General features: G+C 37.5%; 1 protein-coding gene and 1 pseudogene across 1 annotated transcript; one reads left to right on the forward strand and one right to left on the reverse strand.

Annotated features, from left to right (window-relative positions):
* Positions 1 to 2,185: 2,185 nt before the first annotated feature.
* LOC127652619 (chromobox protein homolog 1-like) lies at positions 2,186 to 16,537 on the forward strand. The gene is made up of 6 exons (XM_052138864.1): positions 2,186 to 2,396; positions 6,375 to 6,477; positions 11,827 to 11,986; positions 13,037 to 13,208; positions 13,306 to 13,400; positions 15,070 to 16,537. Exons 2-6 carry the CDS (start codon positions 6,420 to 6,422, stop codon positions 15,212 to 15,214), a joined length of 630 nt encoding a protein of 209 aa, XP_051994824.1. The 5' UTR covers positions 2,186 to 2,396; positions 6,375 to 6,419; the 3' UTR covers positions 15,215 to 16,537.
* A 171-nt stretch (positions 16,538 to 16,708) lies between these two features.
* LOC127652603 (piggyBac transposable element-derived protein 4-like) lies at positions 16,709 to 23,407 on the reverse strand (annotated as a pseudogene).
* Between the last annotated feature and the right edge of the window lie 1,485 nt (positions 23,408 to 24,892).

Consider the following 24,892-nt stretch of genomic DNA (forward strand, 5'->3'; position numbering starts at 1 on the left):
ATAAAGGTTTTTGAAGAGAAAGGATACAAGCACAGACTCGTAATTTCAAACACCCACCATTGCAGCCTCTGCATATGACAATATAAATATCACCCTCAGTTTGTGGACGGTGTGGCTGGTTTGTTTGAGTAATGGGGTAATTAACTCAATCATGACACTCAGACAGATGATGAATTTTGTTAATGCTTCTCCTTTGTTCTCCACTCATTTCTGAGCAGGTCTTTTTCCTCTACATTAACCCGACATGTGCACACACACACAAACTGCATCTTCTGCCACACTATTTTTGGTGTGCTAGGATGCATGGATGCAAATGGACCAATCAGCCTCCAGAGAGATGAGCCCCTTTGCTATGGAAGAACTGCAACAGGGGAACATGAGACAAAACAGAGGCAGTTTCCGATTCTCTGTGCTTGCAAGGTCAACATGCTCTTGTTCAGTTGGGCAAAGTGCACCATTGCAAAACAGTCTGGGGCTCAATTCTCTGACAGTATTTAAAGGAATATTCCAGGTTCAACACAAGTTAGCTCATACACTCAATGACTAGGGTTGTTGATAGTTTTTTCTGTAGCTGACACTGGAGGATACTACAGTTAGAATGGCTAAGTTTTGTAGTATAACAGTGGCCTCTAAAGGTGAAATAAAAACAATCACTGACTGACAATATAGAGCTATTCAGCTTGATGTCCAAATACCCGGAAGAGAATTTGCCACGGTTTCCCTAAAGATTTTCCTATGGGTTTTTATAACATGTTTTTGAACTTATGTGGAAACATATACTCTGTGGTAAACAATACTTGATACGTGGACCTTTTGTTCTACAGCTTAAATTACACCCTGTCATACATCAAACGTGTCTTTTGAAGCCGCATTGGATTACATACTTCTTTTTTAATCACACAGCGGCTTCAAAATTCAGTTAAGACTGTGTGTAATTTATGTTGTAGAAAAAAACGTCCATATATCGTCAAGTAATGTTTACCACAGACCTTATGTTTATAATAAATTCAAAAACCCAAAACCCATAGGAAAATCCAGAGGGAACCCATGGCAAATTAGACTTCCGGATTCAAATCAGCTCTATTCATCCATATTTTTATCCTCACTTCAGTGCAAATTTGGTTATTTTGATTAGATAAATCAAGTGTTCTAAATTGATGAATAGAACGTTTTGACTGTTTGAAAATGTGCCACACTTAAATTTAGAGTATTGTAACAAAGCCAAGTCATAACAAATTAAGTGTCCCAAAATAAGTCAGTGTATTTCAGGCTTGTTACTAGTCCTGTGTTATTCTCCAAAACTTCATGGGTACTATTGGTATTTGACAAACTGCATAATGGGTTTTATTTATTTAAAACTGTTGTAACCTCTGTGTCTCTTCTGTCATAGTAAAGAAAAGTAAGAACATTTTGAAACATTCTACAAATCGATTTTAAAAACTATCAGCCGATTAATCAGTTATAAGCCTTTTCATCCACTTCATTATCAGCATCGGCTAAATCTACTATTGGTCGACCTCTAATTTTAAGTATTACCCACAGTACTTATCCCTAAAAGGGGCCATACAAAATAATTTATTGCTATTTTCCAAAAGATTAGGACCCAATTGTCATGTTTTTCTTAAAAATATTGCTTTTATTTGAAATGTTACAGCTTGTAGAAATCAACCTGTGAAGAAAATAACATTGCAAAGATAGGAACATTTGCCTCAAGGTCAGCTGCCATGTATACTTTTATATAAAATTGTGAGTTGATGCTATCAAGCTACTAAATCACATGTCCTCAGTATTTGCAGGAACCCCCTATTCAATATTTTTCACAGATATTTGATGGACTCATTCTTTGTCCCTGAGTCTCAAATGTTTGTAAAACCTTTTTAGGGTTAAAGCAAACGGGGAAGTGAATGTGGCCAGTCCATAAACATTAAAATACACATAGTTTCAAAAAATGTATCCACAAGCCGTAAACATTATACATTTTAACAAGATTTTAGTGTGAGAAAATCACTTCCTAATCTTATCTGTGTAAAGTTATATCCAGGTTTAAAGGTAAAATCTTAGATCAAGATTGATTTAGTCCTGATCAAAGTAAGCTCTCTAAGACCCTTCGACCACCCTCCCGTAGGTGAACAGCACTGCGAAACTACAGCTCCCACGATGCACTACCCATGTACGTACCCGGGCACGTTCGGTCGGAATTGGCGGGTTGCTTACAGGGGCACTTGCATATCTTACCTTTTGTCTGACCATCCGAGGAAACTCGGGGCGGTAAAATATTAGTAAACGTTTTTTTTTAAAGTTTACATAGTTCAAGCGTTAAGCGACAGTTATAGCTGATTTAGCAGTATTTTCCACCCAAACTGGTGTTATCCCGTCCCTGACTCGTTATTTCACAGGTAAGCGGCGCTGCGCGCGGACTGTGAAAATAACTGATTGAGCGTGTTTGCATTAAGGAATGTGCTTTTGATTTACTGCAGGCGAATGTTATGATCATACATTTCAATCTAACAGGCAAATGCTTGGAGTGTTTTAGGCAACTTCGTGCTCTTGAGATCTCTGTCGGATATTCTTGCAGTTTGTTGTAGTTTTCAGTTCTGAACCAGGTCAACATGGAGAAGTGAGCTACCATGCTTCTGTAACATTAGCCACGAAGGCTAGTCGGTGCCTTGTGTGTAAGGGGTCTATATTAGCCCTATAAATGTCCATTTAATATGTATAAACGCGCTTTAATTTCGTGAAAGCATCAAATGCATTTTTTTCTTTGTCACTTTTTATGATGTTTTGGTACCTTTTATAGCCAAGATTATGCTGGCTTTGGTCAGTCCAGCCTATCAACTTCGCGCGAGACAGAAACGCCTTCCTCATACACTCGGGGCGCGCATGTGTCGTTAAGACTCTTGTGTTTTCCTTTTTAAGATGTACTTTACAACTGCATTACTGAGCTAAGATACATCGTAAAACATTACGTTTCGTCGTTGTTGTTTGTATGTTTTAGTATTTTTTTTTGTTTAGTTGTTTTTGGCAGTAAACCACGGCTGCAGAAAAGTGTCGAACGTTCTAGCGAAGCATCTGCGCGTGCGCGCTTGCCCTTTTCATATAATGTGCTTCAATTCAGCAATTAAATAAGACGATGCGTCTGTATTTAATATCGCATCGATTTCACATGTTAGTTTGCGTAAAGTTGATGGTGGCCCTTTGGTTTTGGTACTTTAAAGCAGTGTTCAAGGTTCAATACAAGTTAAAGTCAATATACAGCATCTGTGGCATAATGTTAATTACCACAAAAATAATTTGGACTCGTCTCGCGGTAACAGTGAGGCACTTACAATGGAAGTGAGTGGGGCCAGTCTATAAACCTTAAAATGCACTTTGTTTCAAAAGTATAGCTATAAGACGTAAGTATTAAATGTCATAACATTATGTTAGTGTCAACTTAGGGATTTAATTGCGTTAGGGCATTTACCAAATTACAGGGTTTACCTGTGTTATTGTCATGACCGTTTTAATATTGGGTATAACTGTACACAGATAGGGAAAATAAATAATATTATCACACGAAAAAAATCATTTGACTTGTAGTGCCTGTCTGTAACAGATTTTTGCTTTATGTAAAATAAATGAGGGAAAAAATATTATGCCACGAATTTGTATTGAACCTGGGCGAGTTTTCACATATAATAAGGGGATTTAATAGTTTTCATACGTTTCGGTGTGGACAAACAACTTTTAGAAAACGATTGAAAAAGCAAAAATGCCATTTTCAAATGTATTTGGATTAATGTGAAAGTAACTTAATCAAGAACATCAAGCCAATTATTAATTTATTTTCAGTTAACATTTAAAACATGCTACACGTTATGTATGGATATTTTTTGTGTATATTTTTATATAGGCTATTCATATTTTTTTTTTTTTGAGAACTTGTAACTCTTTGTCTATGAAAATTATGTTTTTTTTATTTATTTATTTTTTCAGTCTAAAATTAGCTTTATTAATCAGCTTGTTTCGAGCCTTTCACAAACAGATTATTTTTGTGAAAATGAATCAAAGATCATCTCTTGCATAAATGGCCAGGAAAAACAACCAAAAATTTCATTTTACTAGTAGCATAGTGGAGTTCTCATGAGAACATTTCCATTATTTGATAGTCTGACCATTTATGGGCCTACTTAACTGAAGTATAATTTAGAATAATGCCCTGCAGTGTCGTTAGATTAACTGACAAATCGAAAAAATGATTGTTAGATTAATCGATAAAAAATAATCGTTAGGTACAGCCCTACTGTAGAACCATCAAGGAAAAGTGGAAGTGGTTCGACCAAATGGACGCTATCTAGACCGGAGAGCAATGAGAGGGAGAGTGCCCTGGACTCCCTACACTGTTGGTAGGTCCAGTGGTAGCCTTGTGCGGCCAAGAGCTGAGACACTTCTTGAAATACTTTTTCGTTTTGCTCATCACTGACAAGAGGAATGTCTGCACCTCGTTTATTGACCACGGTGTGGTTTTGCGCACAGCTATTTCTTTTTAAAATTCAAAAGTCGCGTGAACAAATGATACTGCTATCGCTGTTGCTAACTTTAAAACTAGCAGGTTGATGTCCTGTGTCGAAAATATATATTTTTTTTATTATCACACATACACATTTATTATCAACTCGGCTGGCTTGGAACCTCCACCGAGGTGGTTCTTAAAAAGTACCAGGTACTATCCACAGTGGAAAACCCCCAAAAGCGAGCAGAGTGGAGTGGAGTTGTACTGTGCAGTGGAAAAGCCCCATAAAAATGTTCAAACACAAATACTGGACTGTTGTCATTCAGCTTCAAAATTAATAGTTGATTTTATCATTTAATATTTATTACAAAGTGCTCTCAATTGATGAACTCACTGAAATATTTTAATCTTTTGATCAGGGCTGTCGATTTAACGTGTTAATTCAGTGCGATTTAATTTTATAAAAAATAACACGCTAAAAAAAATTATGCAATAAATGGCAATGCCCCCGGACCGTAATAAGGAAGATTCCTGAGAAATGCAAGCTTGTAGTACCACCTGTTTACTCCAGAGGGCAGTAAGTGAAACTTCAGCTCTGTAACAATACACAGTTTATACAGTGAAGAAAACACTTCAGTAGGCAGAACAACACAAACATGCGTTACGTTCTTGCGTTCAAAACACTTGGAGTGCAAATCCGAACTAACAGATCTCAAGATGTGTTCTAAGTAATAAACTTGGTATTAAACAAGTTAATATTTAACTTGACACAGTAAACTAAAACATTTATGTTTATGACGCAACTCACCCGAGACGCTACACAAGCAGCTGTCTGACGCAGGTGTACATTGACGGGTTCTTAAACAAGCCCTCATAATAAATATTGGCTGATTGTCAAATTCACTTGCTGTGAACTGTATGCCAATGATTGATCAATTATGATTGAACTTATGATCAATAATATGGTAGTAAACAATACATTGTATTCTAAAGCCACTTTTTGTATTGTCTTATCAATGATTAACTCTTCTGCTACAAGAATGTAATGCATTTTAATTATCTGAATATATATATATTTAAAGATAACTATGTATAATTATTTCATCATTATATATTGAATTATTGTTATGAGGGGCTCTCAGCAAATATTTGTATTTGCGATTAATTAATCGGGACACCATGTAATTCGATTAAAAAATGTAATCGATTGACAGCCGTACTTTTGATAGAATATTCCCCAAACCCCATTACTTCGGAATTGTTTCTGTAGCCCCAATGTTCTAATCCTTGCCCAGTTTTAAAGAGACTGTTAAGACTTTTTGTTTTTTTATTATGTTTTTCTTCTTTTACAAAGTACTTTTACAGCCAACTTGGAAATGTACAATTAGGCCTACTATTAAAAGAAAAAAAAGAGCATTCCGTATGTCATTTCATAGCTATACTGACCACTAACACCATGTTAGTTATTGTCCGGACCTTTGCTGAGAAGGAAATCTAGAGACCAACCCTCTTGGAACTTGAAATGAATACCCCTGATTTAGATTTAGTCTATATATTTTTTTTAAATCATATCAAATTTTTGCAATGAACTTAGTATTCTTATCATTATATAGCTGATACGGTGTGCTTCTGACAGTTTAATGCATTATATTTTAAATGGGCTTATCTGTCATTAATCGGCATGGCTGTTGTGAGCAAATAAAAGGGAGCCTTGCACCATAAATGTTGTTTTTGTTTGAGCCACCAAACATTTATTTTCAGTGCTGTATAGTCTAATATTACCTCTGCCATTGTATTTCCTTCTTTGTGTTATTCTTTTCCCTGATATTACCTGATTCATGATCCCCTCCTCCCCTCTAATCCACACCTTTACTCTATTCAGCACTGTTGACGTTGACAAGGAACTGGAAGGTTCCACAGAGCCCCAATGATGAGCATGAGCCAACCTACAGACACGGCTAGTGATGCTCCCAGCGTCACCGAAGGTGTCTCACAACTTTCTCCTTCGCTCCTCTTCTGTACTCTCTTTGAAATGTGTGTGGTGGAGAGTTTTCCTTTTGCTGTTCAAACGCTCAGATCACCCTAACATATTGCTGTCTTATTACTAGGCCTTGAAATTGTGTCTACTGAATTACAGTTTGTTGGATAATTTTCTATTTAATCTATTTCTGTTTCATCTGCCATGTGGTCTATTGTCTGTCAGTATATGTTAGAAGTGGTTCTGCTGTTGATGATTATGTAAGGTCTGTGATTTGGTTGTGATCTGATGCTAAAAACACAATTTTAAATACAGAATTTGCCGTTTGTCTATTAGTGTTAAACTTATGTGATCAGTAGTAGGCAACATCATACTTTGTTGTTGTAGACCAGGGCCCGTATACACAAAAAAATCTTAAGGCTAAAAGTAGCTCCTAATATAGAAATTTAGGAGCAAAACATAAAAATCGGGGCCATGTAACTCCTAATTTTAGGACTCATAAAATATTCATCTAAGAGTAATTATGAGTCATTTTAATGCTAAAAGTAGCTCCCAAACTCACGACAGCTTAGAAGTCCCCCTGTGGACATCTAAATCCCTAAGAGTGACTCACAACAATCCTAAGCATGGCTGCCGTTGTCAATCCCCATTAAAAACAATATATTAGATATTATGACATATAATAATATTGTAATGTTGATATTGACCTTTAAAAAGGGTATCGCCTGAATCGCGAGGGTATTTTCATTATTGTAAGTTAGACACAGTTACCTCTCCCACAAACTAAACAACCCAATTACACAGGAGATAAAGGTTTTGACAACTCTGCGCTTCCTGGCTACATCAAAATGCAACTGCAATGCGTGGATGAATTGAGAATTTCTGTCATCCATCATACCCGGTGTTTTGATGCTGTTGACGGGATGCATGCTCATTTCATTACATCAGTACAGGATTGAGAAACGTTCATCGACCAAAAAAAATATCAATCCCTAAATATATTATTACCTAAACTAAAATTAGAGGGTTTTGGTAGATATTGGAACTAGCGGTGCATGTTTATCATCAGATGTCTGTAATCTCAAAATAACAAATATCTTGCAATTAATCAGTCAATCACAAATCTAGAGAGCTTATAGTTTTGTTTTGATGGGTTGTGATGGTTCTGGGCCAAACTGGTATCTGCCTAGCTTAAAATGTGATTTGACTCTTTAGGAATTAGGCCTTATGTTTAAACATCTTGTGTTCCGCTGTTGTATAATAGTATTTGTAGTAAGTAGTTTGAGTCTAAAGCTTAAAACCTGGATACATTTTTATTTTTATTACAGAAGCTGATTGAATGTCATCATTATGTGTGGTTTAGTATGTGCTAAAACAGGTTAAAAGTTCATGCAAAAATGAAATTTGTCACCATTTACTCACCCTCATGCCATTCCAAATTCATATGACTTCTGTGGAACACAGTAGGAGATGTTAACCAGAATATAAACTTCAATCACAATTAGGCCTAGATATTGATACAGATTTCAGTACAGATTTGATTTCAATGCACAAGCCATCCATCCATCTTCAACCGCTTATCCGAAGTCGGGTCGCGGGGGCAGCAGCTCCAGCAGGGGGCCCCAAACTTCCCTATCTCTAGCCACATTAACCAGCTCTGACTGGGGGACGCCGAGGCGTTCCCAGGCCAGTGCAGAGCTGTAATCTCTCCACCTAGTCCTGGGTTTTCCCCGAGGCCTCCTCCCAGCTGGACGTGCCTGAAACACCTCCCTATGGAGGCGCCCAGGGGGCATCCTTACCAGTTCCCAAACCACCTCAACTGACTCCTTTCGACGCAAAGGAGCAGCGGCTCTACTCCGAGCTCCTCACCCTATCTCTAAGGGAGAAGCCCGCCACCCTTCTAAGGAAGCCCATTTCGGCCACTTGTACTCGCGACCTAGTTCTTTCGGTCATGACCCAGCCTTCATAACCATAGGGGCGGGTAGGAACGGAAATTGACTGGTAGATCGAGAGCTTTGCCTTTCGGCTAAGCTCTCTCTTCATGACAACGGTGCGATAGAGCTAGTGCAATACCGCCCCCGCTGCCCCGATTCTCCGGCCAACCTCACGCTCCATTGTCCCCTCACTTGTGAACAAGACCCCGAGGTACTTGAACTCCTTCATTTTGGGCAATACCGCCTTCCCTACCTATCGGTTTCCTGCTGAGAACCATGGCCTCAGATTTAGAGGTGCTAATTCTCATCCCAGCCAGTTCACACTCGACTGCCAAGCGATCCAATGAGAGCTTCAGGTCATGGACCGATGATGACATGAAGACTACATCATCTGCAAAAAGCAGCGATGAGATCCCCAGGCCACCGAACTGCACACCTTCCCTACCCCGACTACGCCTATATCCTGTCCATGAATATCACAAACAGGATTGGTGGCAATGCGCAGCCCTGGCGGAGACCAACCCCCACATGGAATGAAGTCGAGTCCAATTCACAAGCTCTCAATTAAATTCCGATTTGAATTCAATATCCTTTCATATGGGTGTATTTCAGTTATAATGTCCATTTTGCTTGAATACATTTTTTTTCAATCTCCCAGTTTACACACCAGTTTACTCCGTTTACATCCATGATAATTTTGCGAGACGAACGTCTAACAGAGTCCGTAAAAAAATTAAACAAAACTATTTCACTCCTGTACAGTAGGCGGTGCTGTTGTTATACCAGTCTCCTGTCCTGATCCCTTCAATCCCTGAATGCTGTTAGTTATCTGTTTTGGCATAACTGTTTCGCTGTGTTCTTTCAATGATGTTGATGCATTTAGAAGAGTATATAATCTGTGTTTTTTATGCGAGTGAGATGAGTAAAGAGCTTAGTCTTTTGCTACAAGTAGGTCTATATTCCAGACTCCTAAACTCAACTTCTATTTTCATAATGCCTAGATTAATGCTGGGATGATATAACACAAGTTACTGTCATATAAATACACGTGAAATAATGTACATTGACAATATCAGGTATAGTATAATATATGATGCGCATATTAAAAGAAATATAAAAGAAAACACTGCTCACTCTTTCTTTATTTAAATTATTATAGCATTGTGGTTCTGCAATTCATTTGTCTAAAACGTTGCATGTAACAACTTTTTATGGGGTAGTTTACAATGAGCTAAGTACAAATTAACTTGCCAAACCTCGCTGCTATTTGAAAGCCATAAGAATATACAGGGACAAAATACAATTGTGAATAGTGTTTAAAAAGAAGTCATTAAATGATTATTCTATTTATAACACCAGTGAGCAAGCTGACGTCGACTGTGGCAAGGAACACAAAACTCCATAAGATGTTGGTTAATGGAGAAAAATAACCTTGGGAGAAACCAGACTCACTGTGGGGCCAGTTCCCCTCTGGCTAACATCATGAATATAATGCCAGTGTTACTTATGTGTAGTGCAAGTCATGGTTTAAATTATGTTATGTTAAGTGTTAAGGGTCAGTGTTTAATCAAAGATTTTATAAGAACTGTAAGATTAATGTCTAATGTCTTTGAAGTTCATCCTGGATTATCTGCATAAGTTCACATACAGTCCTTTGTCCAATTGTCCTTGTTAATTGGCAGATGAAGGCTTTTGTTGGCAATTGATAGTCTATGTATTCCATTATAAGAGTATAATCCATCATGAGACCAAGATGATGCAGGCAGAGATCAGTGAGTTGCATGCACAAAAAGCTAATTTCTCATTGGTCAGTCAGTTTTCATCACAGTCCGAAGAAAAAAAAATAGGACCACTCTCCATAAAAAAAAAAAAACCTTAAGATTGTCGGCGGACAATATGTCGTACACCCTGTGAACAGCGCCATAGGAATCTATTGTTGCCGTTCAAAAGCTCATTCGGAAAGAACAATCGCACCTAAAAAAAAATGTGTTTGGTACTATGAGCAGGCCTTAATGCTCTTAATTACAAAGGAACCTTCTTGGCAACCCTTCTAGGTACGATCCATAAATATGAATTTTAGAAATTATATTTTATCATTTAGATTTTAATCAAATTGGTCACATTTTAGCATTTGAAAATGTTTCAAATTGAGTCTATTCCATCAATTGTCTTGAAATTGCATATAGATATATATATATTTGCTGCAATTTTATTGTTTACTTTTTACTAGTATTTATATTGATATGTAGAACACGTGCTTAATCAGTCTCTTTTAGATTTGCGGCATCAGCGAGTAAGTGCATATAATGAGAGGAGACATGCGTCATTTGTTTTACCATGTTAGATTATTAGAATTAAATGTTTTTTGTTGTTGTTTTTAGTCAACAACTTAATGTAAAAAAACAGAAAGGGTTTTAAAAGAGACATTATTCAATGAAATGGATCCATGAATCTCATCTTTTGACACACAGAATGAGTTAAACAAAACTTGTACTCTCAACCTAAAGGACAACAGTGCTTAATAATTTCGTTATACTACTCAATCACTGGTGAGTGAAATCTGAACATTAACTTGCCAGAGGCTAATGATAGACATTTAAGTCTCATTGCATGAGATTTGGCTGCACATGTGAGTGACTTGAATTATAAAGGGTTGCAACATGGAGTGAAAGATCGATCTTGGGATTTAAGAATCAATATTGTTCAAACAAAGATCAGGATGCATTAGAAAATCAATATTTTTGTCCGGCCCTAGTCACAATTCACTTTCCATACAGTGAAAGTAAATGATGACTGTGGCTAGCATTCTGTCTAACTACTTTTGTGCTCCACAGTCAAATGAAAATCAAATAGGTTTGGAAAACATGATGGTACTTTTATTTGTAAAAAATTTGCCTAACGCCCTGTTTACACCAGACACAAGCGGTGTCGACCGTTAACTGATGTCCAGTTCTATTTTGCGCTGCCGCTCCCACCAACAAGACAAACTATTTAGATTGTTCACTTTGACACGTCAGCTGTGTAGACAGCCTCAAGCCGTTGTGTCAATGGATGTGCCCGGTGTAGACAATATGTAACCATTTAAGTGTTGGACAAGAACTTGATGCCCTCACATTTAACTTTCTTGATGATGATTTGAAGCTTTGTCTGAACCGTTTTCAAAAGTAAAAATCATCATTTAGCACAGTGGTTTTGTGGTAAAATTTTCACACACTGCTCATTACAGCAAAAACACACATGGAAATGTGTCATCTGTTGGCTGACAGACTGGCCTATCTACCTACCTTTTCAAATAAACCCCAAAAATTACTTTTCCTTTTCACACATGGCCCCCTGCAAAAGAGGTATCACTGTTTGAATACTGAATGTTGATATTTTTTTTCTCTCTTGGTGAAACTGAGCCCTCTTACTCTCCCCCACAGACGTCAAGCTGGCGGCCACCGCAGGAAAGAAGCAGAACAAGAAAAAGGTGGAAGAGGTTGCAGAGGAAGAGGAGGAAGAATATGTGGTGGAGAAGGTTCTAGACAGAAGGGTGGTGAAGGGCAGAGTGGAGTTTCTGCTTAAATGGAAGGGCTTCTCAAAGTAAGTATTAAAGAGTTAATAAGTAGCAGCATATATGTCAAATAGTTATTTTTGCTGAAAATATATACATATGATGTATAAATAGGAAATAATTAAAAAAAATATTTTGGTGCAGCCCCCTCCAGAGAAAGAGATTCCAATCATATGTTTAAAGGGGCTGGGCGATATTTAAAAAATGTTTTTGCGATAATTGCTTTAAAAAATATTGCGATATCCGATTGCATCATCAACCCCCCTGCAGAGGGTCGGTAAATGTTTTTTGCTTTATTGATTTTGGTTTAAAAATGTAATTCAGTTATTGAAACACAGAAAAACATAAATAAAAAATACATTTCTAAATTCAAATGGCACTTTAAACAAAACGAAAAAAGCAGTAAAATAGCGAAGTGATCAAAAAATCTTAACCACCTCCCCAAATTCAAACATTTACCATCTGAAACGGCTCTGTTTGCTTTATGTAGGAATCTACAATGCATGCCAACCGCGAGGAAATAAAGTGCATTAAACTCGCAGCTCCTCCCTATATGATCTGAGATCATTTGCCGCATTCTCATTGACGACATTATCCTTGCAAACAGTTTTCAGACAAAGGAAACAGAAAAAAAAAGTGAAAACTCTTATATTCGCTTTTTCCATGAGACAGGCTCGTGCTGCATTCCTCTGAACAAACAGTGAATCAGACAAAGCATTAATGGCTTTTCTGTTGTTTGTTCTTAAAAATATAATAAAGTGTGTTTCTTCAAGCGCACGTCTTTGTGACTAACAGAATTTCTTGCAAAATGACTCGCGCATGAAATACATTTGCTTGTGAACTGGATTCAGCCTTGTTGTATTTTGCGGGTGGCGGATGCTAGTTTCACACCCTGGCCACTGTTTAATATACTGGCGACTTCCAAGATCCATGGTTTTGCCATTTCCTGATATTATCATCATGTGTTTGCAGTCAGCACTGGGATCTTTGTAAGAAATCGTCGATATCCGATTACATCGTCCTATCGCCCAGCCCTAATGTTTAGTTATGTGATTGTGAATGTATGTGCTTTTCCTCAGTGAAGACAACACATGGGAGCCAGAGGACAACCTGGACTGCCCTGATCTCATCGCTGAATATCTGCAGACTCATAAGACAAATGATGACAAGAAAGAATCTAGTGGAAAGAGGAAAGGGGAGTCTGACACTGATGGTGGAGAAGACAGTCGCTCCAAAAAGAGGAAAGATGAGGTTAGACTTGAGATCATTCCCAAGGTGCTGGGGGGGATCTTTAGAGATTGCGGTCTGTAAGTAATAAAATCTTGCATCCTTTCTTAATATTTTACAGCAAGACAAGCCAAGGGGCTTTGCACGAGGGTTAGAACCAGAACGCATCATTGGAGCCACAGATTCCAGTGGCGAGCTCATGTTTCTAATGAAGTGGTATGTAAAACTTAGTTATCAAGACAGTTGGGTGGTCAGTCCAGACTCTGAAACTACCCAAACATCTCTAAAAGCTATGTGCGGACACTAGGTCAGTCCTAAAGATTGGATTCGAAAAAGCTAATTGGAATTGTGTGCAGTGTGAACACAGCCAGTTTCATAATGTCTGACGCTAAACTTTCCTGTAACTTAACTGGTAGAGCATGACACTAGCAAAAGCACATAATGAGAGAAAATGGCAATTTATCTGCAGAAAGTGACTTTGAAAAAAGATAAAAGATATTGAATTTCCGGGCCAATACATTTAACCGCTAATTCACAGTTCATTGTGGTCATTACCAACAAACGATCATTTAAAATTTTGCCTTAACCCTTTAAACTTGAACCTCTTTCTAAATTAACTGAATACTAATCACTAAAAAAAAGCATGGAATCTAGACTTTTTAATCTGACCAACTCTTAACTGCTGCTATTAGGTGATGTAATGTGAACTAACAGTGTGTCTATATTACAGATGTATGCTGATTTGAATGAGAAATAAATGACATTACACTTGCATGAATTGTATGATGCCATTTAACAAGTAACAAGTACTACTCCGTAACAAGTTATCGGCGAAAATATCAGTTCAATAATATTTAGATTTTCCCAGGTTATCGGACAGTATTATATTGTGCACTACTAACAATATGGTATTTTCTTCTGCTAATTTTTCATGAAGTAATAATTGAAAACATGACAAAAAAACATATGTAAGTTACTTGAGGACAATCATTGCTGTGTTTAGGCTTATTACGTCACCCTTCTCTTCATTGAACTGCACTTGCTGCCAATGGTTGCTTGCATCAAACCTTGATGCTTGCATATAGAACAGCCACTGGCTCTGCACCCCCTATATAGACTCACTACATCAACTCTATGTGCCCTCCAGATGCAGGTGAGCGGCGCCTCATGGTGCCAACTCATAGAGGCACAAAATTCACTTCCACCGTTCCTCCCTGGTGGAATGACCTTCCAAACTCAACCCGAGTAGCAGATTCTCTAGCTACTTTCAAGAAACATCTAAAGACACATCTTTTCCGTGAGATCTTGACCCAATCCTACTAATGTATTAATGTCATCTTTCTTCTACCACTGTCTCTCACCTTCTCTACTTGTACTTCGCAATTTAAAACTTTGTATTGCAGCATTTCTCATATTACTGTCTCTTTAGCATATATCGGTTTTGCTGTATTACTCATTTGTATGTCGCTTTGGATAAAGGCATCTGCTAAATGAATAAACGTAAATGTAAAAATATAAATGAAAACTAGCTTGGCTTAACCGTTCTGTCATCAGCTTTGTGCACACACGCACTGATAATTGAGACTGTGTGTCAAGGGAGAGAAGCCACAAGCAGTTACAGATTCTCTGCCGCAAGCAAATAAACCATTATTTTCCCAAATATCAGCGATAATTCCACTATCTGTGTGAATTGATATTTAGATTTTTCCAGTTATTGGCCAATAATATATCACCTGCCGATATATCGCGCATCCCTAGATAAAAGCGTTTGCCAATTGCATTAATGTTAATGTACTTACCAAATGTGATAGGTTGGACTTATTCATTACATTATATTATGTTATTACGTTACTTTATTGTACTCCCTTCTGCCTTTGGTCTACAGGAGAAACTCTGATGAGGCAGATCTCGTCCCAGCCAAAGAGGCCAATGTAAAGTGTCCACAGGTAGTCATTTCATTCTACGAAGAACGACTAACATGGCACTCTTACCCCTCTGAGGAAGAAGAGAAGAAAGATGATAAGAACTAGCCGTGTGAGGGTGGAGGGGTTGACCAGCTGCGGTGGGGCTTGGGAGGGTATTTTGGACATGGTGATGATCAAGGTGGGCAGTTTAAAGATGGGGCAACAAAAGCCCAAAAGCTTTCTTTCACTTTCATAGATCGTAGAAAGCATGCACATCCAAACAAAGTTTTGAATCAAGGTGCACAATCAAAAAATATACATTGGCAGCCAAAAGTTTGGAATAATGTCCAGATTTTGCTCTTATGGAAAGAAGTTGGTACTTTAATTCTCATCAAAAAATCCTCCACGTGCAGCAATGACAGCTTTGCAGATTCTTGTCATTCTAGCTGTTAGTTTGTTCAGATATTCAGGTGACATTTCACCCCACACTTCCTGTAGCACTTGCCATAGATGTGTCTGTCTTGTCGGGCACTTCTCACGCACCTTACAGACTAGCTGATCCCACAAAAGCTAAATGGGGTTAAGAAATATTACACACATGTGTTTCTTTGCCCACTCTAACCTTTTTGTTTTTCTGTCAGTTGAGGACATGTGAGGCATCTATTTCTCAAACTAGAGACTCTGATGTACTTATCCTCTTGTTTAGTTGTACATCTGGCCTTCCACATCTCTTTCTGTCCTTGTTAGAGCCAGTTGTCCTTTGTCTTTGAAGTCTGTTGTGTTTGTATGAAATCTTCAGCTTTTGGCAATTTCAAGCATTGTATTGCCTTCATTCCTCAAAATAATGATTCTAGTTTCTAGAGAGAGCTGTTTCTTTTTTGTCATTTTTGCCAACCCTCCGGGGTCGACAGACGCGCCAGCGCGTCCTGCTGGATTTTTTCGTCATTACAGCAGAATCTGTAATGCTGGATTTTTTTCGTCATTACAGCGGAAACAGTCAATTTGGGGCATACAGATAAGTGTAAGATATCATTAGAGACTATAAAGGGTCTACATTTATTTGTGTACACTCACAATAACAAAACCTTGTGCTTATGTAAAATAAAGAAAATAAAAAAGGTGAGCTGTAAGTAGTCTCTGGGTTCACAAGCATATTTTTGAAACACGTCACAAAAATGAACTGAAACTCTGTGAATACTTATCACACAAACATGAAACATGTCTAAAGAAAGCTTAAGAGTTCCACTTTTAAATAAAACAAATATTCTCCTGCAATGTAATCTGTATGAAACAGCGACGTACAGTTTTTACTGGTTCATCTAATTATCCCTAATGTGATCACACCCACCAGCAGAGCGCGCCATTCAAACGCTATTGTGCTGAGGCGATCAAATCAAATAGTAAACGCCCCCGACTGTGCCTTAAAAAAAACAAAGTCATTCACTTTTCTGCGCGTTTGAAAGACAGCACGATACACAAGTGAGAAAACTCCTGGATAGTGACGAAGAGTTAACATTTTCCTCAGAAGAAGAGCGGGACTCCGATGAACATTTGTATTTTGAAGAGAGGCTTGATCCAGCTGAGAATACAATTTCGGACGAGTAAGTCATTTAGTTTTCATTAGTTGACATGCTATTTTATATAAACATGTACATATTTTACTAGTGGGACTGTTTACAGACTTGCCAGCCAGGATTCAGAGTATTGAAATATGAAATATGTCCTAATAAGCAAGTTTTTATTTACATTTAAATGTATTTAAATTGTATGCTATATGATATGTAATATGATATTAAAATAATATGAATGTTTAGATTATATTTTATCTAGTGTTTATGCTGCCTCATTATCATCAACAATGCTTGTGCTTGCAAATATCTGTTGAGGTTAAATTAGTAAAATGCACTTTAAATATGCCCATATTAGAAAATCAGCATATAATGATTTCTGAAGGATCATGTGACACTGTTCAGTAACGATGCTGAAAATTCAGCTTTGATCACAAATTGCATTTTACAATATATTCAAATAGAAAACTGTCCTTTTAATTGTGCCTTGTTATATATTTAACACAGTTGAGTGTGTTAAGGGACAAATATGTCCACATATTAAACATTGCCTAAAATATTATATATTATTATTATTTTCCACAAATACTGAGTTAAATCTTTTAACCAGCATCAGTCCTCATCATAACTACCAAATATTTATTTAATTTCAGGATTTTAACCCTTTAAATACCAGTTTTGGTGGTGATACCATCAATTTGTATTAGAGGAAAAAACACAAAAATGTAATTATTTTCCATATACTAAATGCAAAGTGAAAACTTTAGCTTTGGATTATCACAGTCATGAATATGTCAAAGATTAGCAGCAACATTATTTTTGGTGCATTTTTATTTTTTGTGCCATGTCAGATTAAAAAAAAAAAACCCAGTTGAGTGTGTTAAGGACAAATTTGGTCCTATTTGAACCCATTAAAATATCAATTTTTGAACCCACTGTCATAATATCATAAAATCATAATTTCTATTCAAATACCCTGTCATTACCAAGCCTTGGGGTAAAATATTTACTTTTTACTGTTTTACACCAGTTGGTACCATTTCTCATATAATTGACATACTGCAAACATCTGTAGTACTGCAAACATTTTCCTTATTTCTATAGGTGAATACAACCTGTGCCTGTCACTAAACAACAAAATTTGCTCTAGAAAGGAAGCAAAACTATACAAGATCACCATGAACATGAATTTTTATTAACTATAAAATTTCTATAAACATAAAACATATTAAAACTTCAATACAATATGGGGTCATTCTACAGCTCATTTGCAGGAGCTGCAGAATTGCAATGCATGCTCCTTACATATGTAAACGCCACATTTTGAGCAGGTGGTGGACACGTTTCTTTTTTTTGTGGGGCAGAAACTGCACCCCTTCCTCCTCTTGTCATGGGTGTCTGCAGACCCACTTGCCTCTGAATTTTCTGCTCTCTGCTGCGATTGAACCATGGCTGCTGCGGATGGTGTGCGGGGCAGGCGCTCTCTCCTCTCCATCTGGGGATACACCAACGTCCTCCCCAGCTCCTCCAGGAACAGCCTCCTTTTGTATATTTGAAAGCAGAGACATCAATTAGATTATAGAAGAGCACCATCGGCCACCGACTTGTCTTCCTTTTGCAGCTGTATGCGCCAACAGCCTGCAAAATAAAAAAAGGTCAAGGAAAAATGGATAACATGTATCTATTTTTGGCCCAAGTTATAAGAGAAAAAAAATGCATGATAAACTTAGAACTAAATATGCCTAGATTTTAGAAAACCACAAAGATATGTATATAAAACAAAAGAGTTACTGTTGCTAATAGCACATACCTGATCCAGGCAGTCGACAGCTCCTTTGCACCGGTTGTAGTCCATTATTATAACAGGCTTCTGGTGCTCCTCTCCACTCACAGCGGGATCGCGGTGCTTGGTGCTCAGCAAAAGCACATTTTTCCCCCGTTTTGGCACATACGACACGGCCGTTGTGGTCTTCCTGAACGCAAATACGGAGGATCTGGGTGGTCGCTCTCTGGTTTGGAGTAGGTGTGGAGGAAGCTCTCGTTTGTTCCTCCGTATCGTTCCAACCAGAGCAATTTTTTTCTTCAGCAGCTCCTCTGCCAGCGCATAAGAGGTGAAGAAATTGTCTGTGGTAACAGTGTGTCCCTCCAGCCCGTCAGTCATGTCCCGCACAACCCTCTGTCCCTGGTTTACCTCGGGAGCGCATCCTGCGGGTTTTCTGCCATAAATCTGCATTTTCCATGCATAAGACGTGGAAACATCACTTGTGACCCAGATCTTAATGCCATATTTTGCCGGTTTGCTGGGCATATACTGCCGGAAACTGCAGCGGCCTTTGAATCCAACAAGCTGCTCATCCACACAGACGTCCACCCCTGGGTTAAAGAGAAGGGGGAGGTGGTGCAGCCACTTATCCCAGATCGGCCTGAACGCCGCCGGCTTGTCATCCCGGTGACGTCCAGGTCGGGTTAGCCTGTCATCAAATCTTACATTTGAACTGAACTTCTGGAAAATGCAGTGGGGCATTGTGGCCCTGAAGATGGGCCGCCTGTATGGTCATCCCACAGGCTCCGGGTGGACTCATTTCTGGACCTGTAGACTCCAGCCAGAATTAGCACCCCAAGGTAAGCCTCGACGTCTTTTGCATCCACATTAATCCAATCGGTCTTTGACTGTCTCCCCTGGAGATTTGTTTGGTCCACAATTAATTTGACCATGTCCTCCGTGAACAGTAGCTGGAATGCAGACCTAGGGTCCACGATGCGAGCTGTTGCGTAATGTGTCAGTCCGGGTGTCATTGTCTTGGGTGGCACGAAGCGGAGCGTCTCGGCGTTAGTGGGTGACCAGTGAAGTCCATTTTGTGATGTCCACATAGGATCGGGTGTCTCCTGTGTGTGATCCAGTTCCTCACTCTGAGCTGGGTCAGATGAGGAGTCAGAATCCGATGTCAGCTGAAACTCCACATCATCTTCTGACGCGCTCTCCGTTTCACTGCCATCAGACTCCGGCTCGCTGTCTGTTGGTTCAGTAACGTAGTCCACTGCTTCATTGATCGTGTATCTTTTCTTCATCTTGTCGAGTTTGAAATTACCGCACCAAAGATGTGCACAGCTTTATATCTTTTGCATCAAACGCACTTGTATGATTTCTCAACTAGTCAAAACAAAAACAAAGGCAGACTTTGTTTTGGAAAGCTCATAGCTACATCTTTGTGTTGCCGCAAGATGAAAGGCGTTATTATTGTCTAAGGACTGACTGCATGGCTGTGTTTGTGCCTCTACGTATGTGGGAAATTATCAATTAACTTTGAAATATAGACTGCTAAAAAAAAACGAAGCTGTGTCAGAGTCTGTGCGTAAAATACGCATGAATCAAACCGAAAGAAAACAATGCAGTAAGAAGTGCTTTCTCTTGCTAAATGCACACGCACACACACACACACACACACACACATACAGAGAGAGAGAGAGATTAAACAGAAATGGAAAAATATGACCTAATGAGAATATTGTGATTTGTCACTCGCCTAAACATCATGTATTATATTTAGGCCCTACACACACACACACACACACTTTTGTCAACGCAGATGCACATTGCTCTCAGACATCCACACATAATTATAAATATAATATTAGATCGATTAGCCATTAAAATGCTTCATAACACAGTCAATAGTGCCCCTAGTGGAAACCAGGAATATAACATGCATTTCTACCCATAGGGAATACCTATGTAGTGACGCCATCTGGTGGAATACACTATATACTGCAAACAGGACCCTTTTGCTTCAAAATGAAACGATGTTTCGACAGAAATCATTATGCATGTATTAATGATGGCCCCGGCTTTAAACGAGGTTTTAATGGGTTTCAATGGGCCATTTTTGGTCTTTATGGTACTGAATGGTGCTATTTGTTTCTACACAGTGTGTGTTATACATATTTTGCAAAATGGGATCAAATTTTTTTAATTTATCCAAAAAGTCACAATTTTGCCAAATACATACCATTTGCATTAAAACAGCCAAAATGGTCAAAGAAATTAAACTGCAAATGACCAAAAATGTCCCTAACAAGGCACAAGGGTTACATTATAAGAAGAGTTCACAAATATCACTGTTTTACTGTATTTTGTATCAAATAAATGCAGTCTTGGTGAGCAGAAGAGACTTCTTTTAAACGGTAGTGTAGGTCTAAAATTAAGTAAAGTCTTTATGTAAAGAAAATATATAGTCAGATTACTTATTTTAAATTAAAACTTTTAAGATGATTTAGATCATTAAGTCTCCTCACATTCATTCTCTTTCTGTCACATTCCTCATTGATAGTCCCAGGGGGCGGTCTTTGTCTCCTCAGGTGTGAATTACCTCAATATTCATGATAGTTCACGCCTCCTCGCATATTACATTTCTAACACTAAAAGTGTCTTACAAAAGTTCAATTAGTATATTGTTTTTTATGAATGATTGATCAGGATGGTTTTCATGTTTAGTGTGTGTTATATGGCCTTATTTCAATGACTTCAAAATTTAGTTTTTTTAAAAGCCACACATAAACGTTATTTTCTCAAAAATACAAACCTGTACATACATGTTGCTCACATATTATTGTAGCCCAGTTTGTGCTGAATACAGTGTTATCAGACTTTAGCCATTAATGTGTTTCTAAGCTACTGAAAAAAGCACAAATGTCAAGGCATCTCAAAACTTCTCCAAGGCCAAAAACACCCTCAGACCCCAGGGTTAAGTCATGCCAGTCTATTGAATACTGTGGCAACTCAAAAACAATGTCAATGTTAAGCTTAATTTAACAAACCAAATATCTATGAACTGGATGATATAATGGCAAGCAACTTTCTAGTAGCAAATTAGCAATTTAGCATGCTTACTCAAGGATAAGGTGTTGGATTGATCAAAAAAATGACTTTTTTCAAATAGTGATGGTGAGTTTTTTTACATCAGTAATGTCCTGACTGTATTTTGTGATCAGTTGAATGACACTTTGGTGTATTAAAGTACTAATTTCCTTCTTAAACTGTTAAATCTGGACATTATTCCTTTATACATTTTGACCACCAGTGTATATCCATAAAAACTAACAACGAAGTCGGCTCACTGTTGCTCCCAAATAAATGTAATGAGCTCACCAAAGAAAAAGCAAACGTGACGTTTTGAGCAACATGCTCTTCATCAAACTAAAATGAAACTTACAAACACACCCATATATGTATACCTGTGTGCATCAATCAAGAAATCGCATGACAGCTTCACATGTCCATATCAAATAGTTTTGATTGTATATACACATTTATTTTTGTCTTCACTTTCATACCATAAAACTCAGACTCTGTTTAGAGCATGATATGCAAAAGTGGAGTCGTCTTCAGTGGACAAGAATGAATGTTTGTCAGAATGCTAACCACCGCAATGAAAAACATGGAAATACTGTATTTTCTCTTTGCTTCTTTTTCTGTTGTTGGATTATGGGAAATGGAGTGCAGTGTGTGTAAATCTTAGTAAACAGACAACCTAATCATACCCAAGGCTCAAACTTTTCCTGTAGATCTGTGAAGACTTGTTCTTTAATTACTTGACAATAATTTTGTGTCCAAACTTTTTTGTCACCTTATTTTAGTAAGGATATTGCTTTTGTATTGCATTCTTGTTTCAGTATTTCAGAATTTATACATTCAATATAGATACAGTATTCTCAAGGTCATATCTTTTGTTCATCACTGATATATATTGCTTATGGAAATATATATATATATATATATATATATGGAAATAACTGACAATTGTTTTGACATGTATTTTTAGTCAGCTGAGTAAACTACATTTCCCATATTAGACTTTTTTATTTACTTCTCGCTGTCGGTGTATATTATCAGTTGTATTACCTTGTGAAGGGGAGATATGCTTTTCTGAATCCAGCTTCACTTGCAGATATTTATGTTGTTTTAGGCTAATCACTGTATGCTGGATCTGGTACATACATATTCATCTGTGATTTCAAATTGTCAAGTTTTAGACCAGGATGTTAGCTTTTTTTCTAACATACCATTTTCCCCTCTTTATTCAGAGGTGTACATGTGCACAGAACAGAATGTACTACACGCTTTAAGGCTTTAATCTTTTTAAATGTTTATCATTATCAAGAATTAATCATTTGTAATGTCTAATGAAGAAAAGTGAATAGGTTTCATTTCAAACTGCAATGTTGGGCTAACATCACTAAACGCAGGGTTCACATGGCCATTGAAAACCTGGAAATATCTAGGCTTGTGGTAAAAATCATGGAAATTGAAGTGGTGAAATAACTACAAAAATGTTTATTCAATCACTATAAAATGTGAAAGTCATAAGGAGTTCCCTGTATACCGTACCGTAGATCAGATCTCAGTAGGATAACGTGGTGTATACATTTAATAAACCCCCTGTAATGTCACGGTTTTAAAATGGAACAAATTACTTGCCATTATTATTTTTATTATTATTAAAATAGTGCTTGGATCACTGTTTGAATGCAGATTTTAGTAAAATATTGTATTAATAGTGGCATTCTATTCTGGTGCACATTGAAAGAGCCTTAAGTACTGTTTGTTGTACTCACTATCTATAATGTGACTGCATTATTATAATCTATGTCTATGTCTTTTTCTTTCTCTCAAAGTGTATCAATTGAAGCATGCTACTTTTTCAATTTCACATTTTCCAGGGGGGAAAATGTTTATTTCATTTTAAAAGCAAATAAAGCCTTTTTTATTCTGTTATAACCCTTTTTTCTTTTTACAAAAAAAAATTACATTAAAGAATTTATGCATTGGAAAACAATAATATACATCTTTTAGTGAAAACAGAAGAGAACAATACCAGCTTGTCCTATTGTAAATTCACTACAAAATATTTAACACGAGGTGCATAAGCAATTGAATATAAAAATGTTTACATTATTTTATGGGAAAAAAACTCTCAACAAAGTCAGCACACTGTTGCTCCCAACTAAATTTAACGAGTTTACCACAGAAAAAGCAAACGTGATGTTTCAATCTACATGCTTTTCATCAGACTAAAACACTTACAAACACACTTAAGAAATCACATGACCATATCAACTACTAAAGCAAGTCTTTAGGGAGTGATCACTATTAATGATGAGAGTACTGTATATAACAACTAACCCTAGTTTCTGTTGATTTTGAAGTTATTTTGTTGAGGCACTCAAGTTGGGACATATGATGAAAACTATTAGCTGATTACACAATCCACTCTACAGCATAAGACCTCCAACTAAACTGCTGTGTAAGTTCGGAAGCTTGCATTTTATAATCATGACCTGAACTACAGATCCTTCGAATTTGATTGAACAGAGACAGGAAGTGACTGTTTTAGATGGACAGGATAAGAAGTCCCATGCAGAATAGAATTTCTGTCTGTAAGTGTTCAATATAGACTAGTCATAAGTCTACTTTGGCCTGCAATCACATAAACATCCAAAAATTCATCTTCTGTTGGTCAAACTCCATTGTGAACTACTGTTAGCATTCATAAATGAGTGAAATTCCAACAGTTGTGACCAAAAATATCATCAATATACATTTGACACACCCTAATGAAATGGAAAAAGGGATGATATTAGTGATTGAATTAAATTTTCTGTTTAAACAAGCCACGAAACGAGGCAAAACTCTGAGCCATCTTGGAACCCATACGAACTCCAGATACTTGTAAATAAATGGTCTGCACTTATATAGTGCTTTTTTTAACCTTAGCTGTGTTCAAAGCCAAAATGTTTCACTGTGATTCATTCACACACACCAATGACAGCAGAGCTGCCATGCAAGGCGCTAGCCTGCCATTTGGAGCACCTTGGGGTTCAGTGTCTTGCCCAAGGACACTTCAGCATGTGGAGTCATGTGGGCCGGGAAACGAACACCAACCCTGTGATTAGTAGCCAACCCGCTCTACCACCTGAGCCACAGCCACCCCAATAAAATTCAGAATCAAAAAGAAAATAGTTGTGTCAAAACCGAATACAAGGTACATTGTTACTGTGCTGATCTAAAAAAGACGCTGATTTAAGACCATCCTCAAATGGCACATTAGTGTATAGGGATTCAATGTCCCTGGTAACCAAAATAAAGGGTAAAGGAGAAGGTTGAATGGACTGTATATTGTTAAAATCCATAGTATCTCTGGTATATGATAGGAGAGATGTTACAAGAGGTTGAAGAAAA

This window comes from Xyrauchen texanus, chromosome 12, assembly GCF_025860055.1.
Source record: "Xyrauchen texanus isolate HMW12.3.18 chromosome 12, RBS_HiC_50CHRs, whole genome shotgun sequence".
Taxonomy (NCBI): domain Eukaryota; kingdom Metazoa; phylum Chordata; class Actinopteri; order Cypriniformes; family Catostomidae; genus Xyrauchen; species Xyrauchen texanus.

Bases quoted from the DNA above. Each gene is read 5' to 3' on its own strand.
- LOC127652619 (XM_052138864.1), top strand. From the start codon at position 6,420: ATGATGAGCATGAGCCAACCTACAGACACGGCTAGTGATGCTCCCAGC. The intron at 13,209-13,305 runs GTTAGACTTGAG...AATATTTTACAG, and splicing joins CCAAAAAGAGGAAAGATGAG to CAAGACAAGCCAAGGGGCTT. The intron at 13,401-15,069 runs GTATGTAAAACT...TTTGGTCTACAG, and splicing joins CTCATGTTTCTAATGAAGTG to GAGAAACTCTGATGAGGCAG.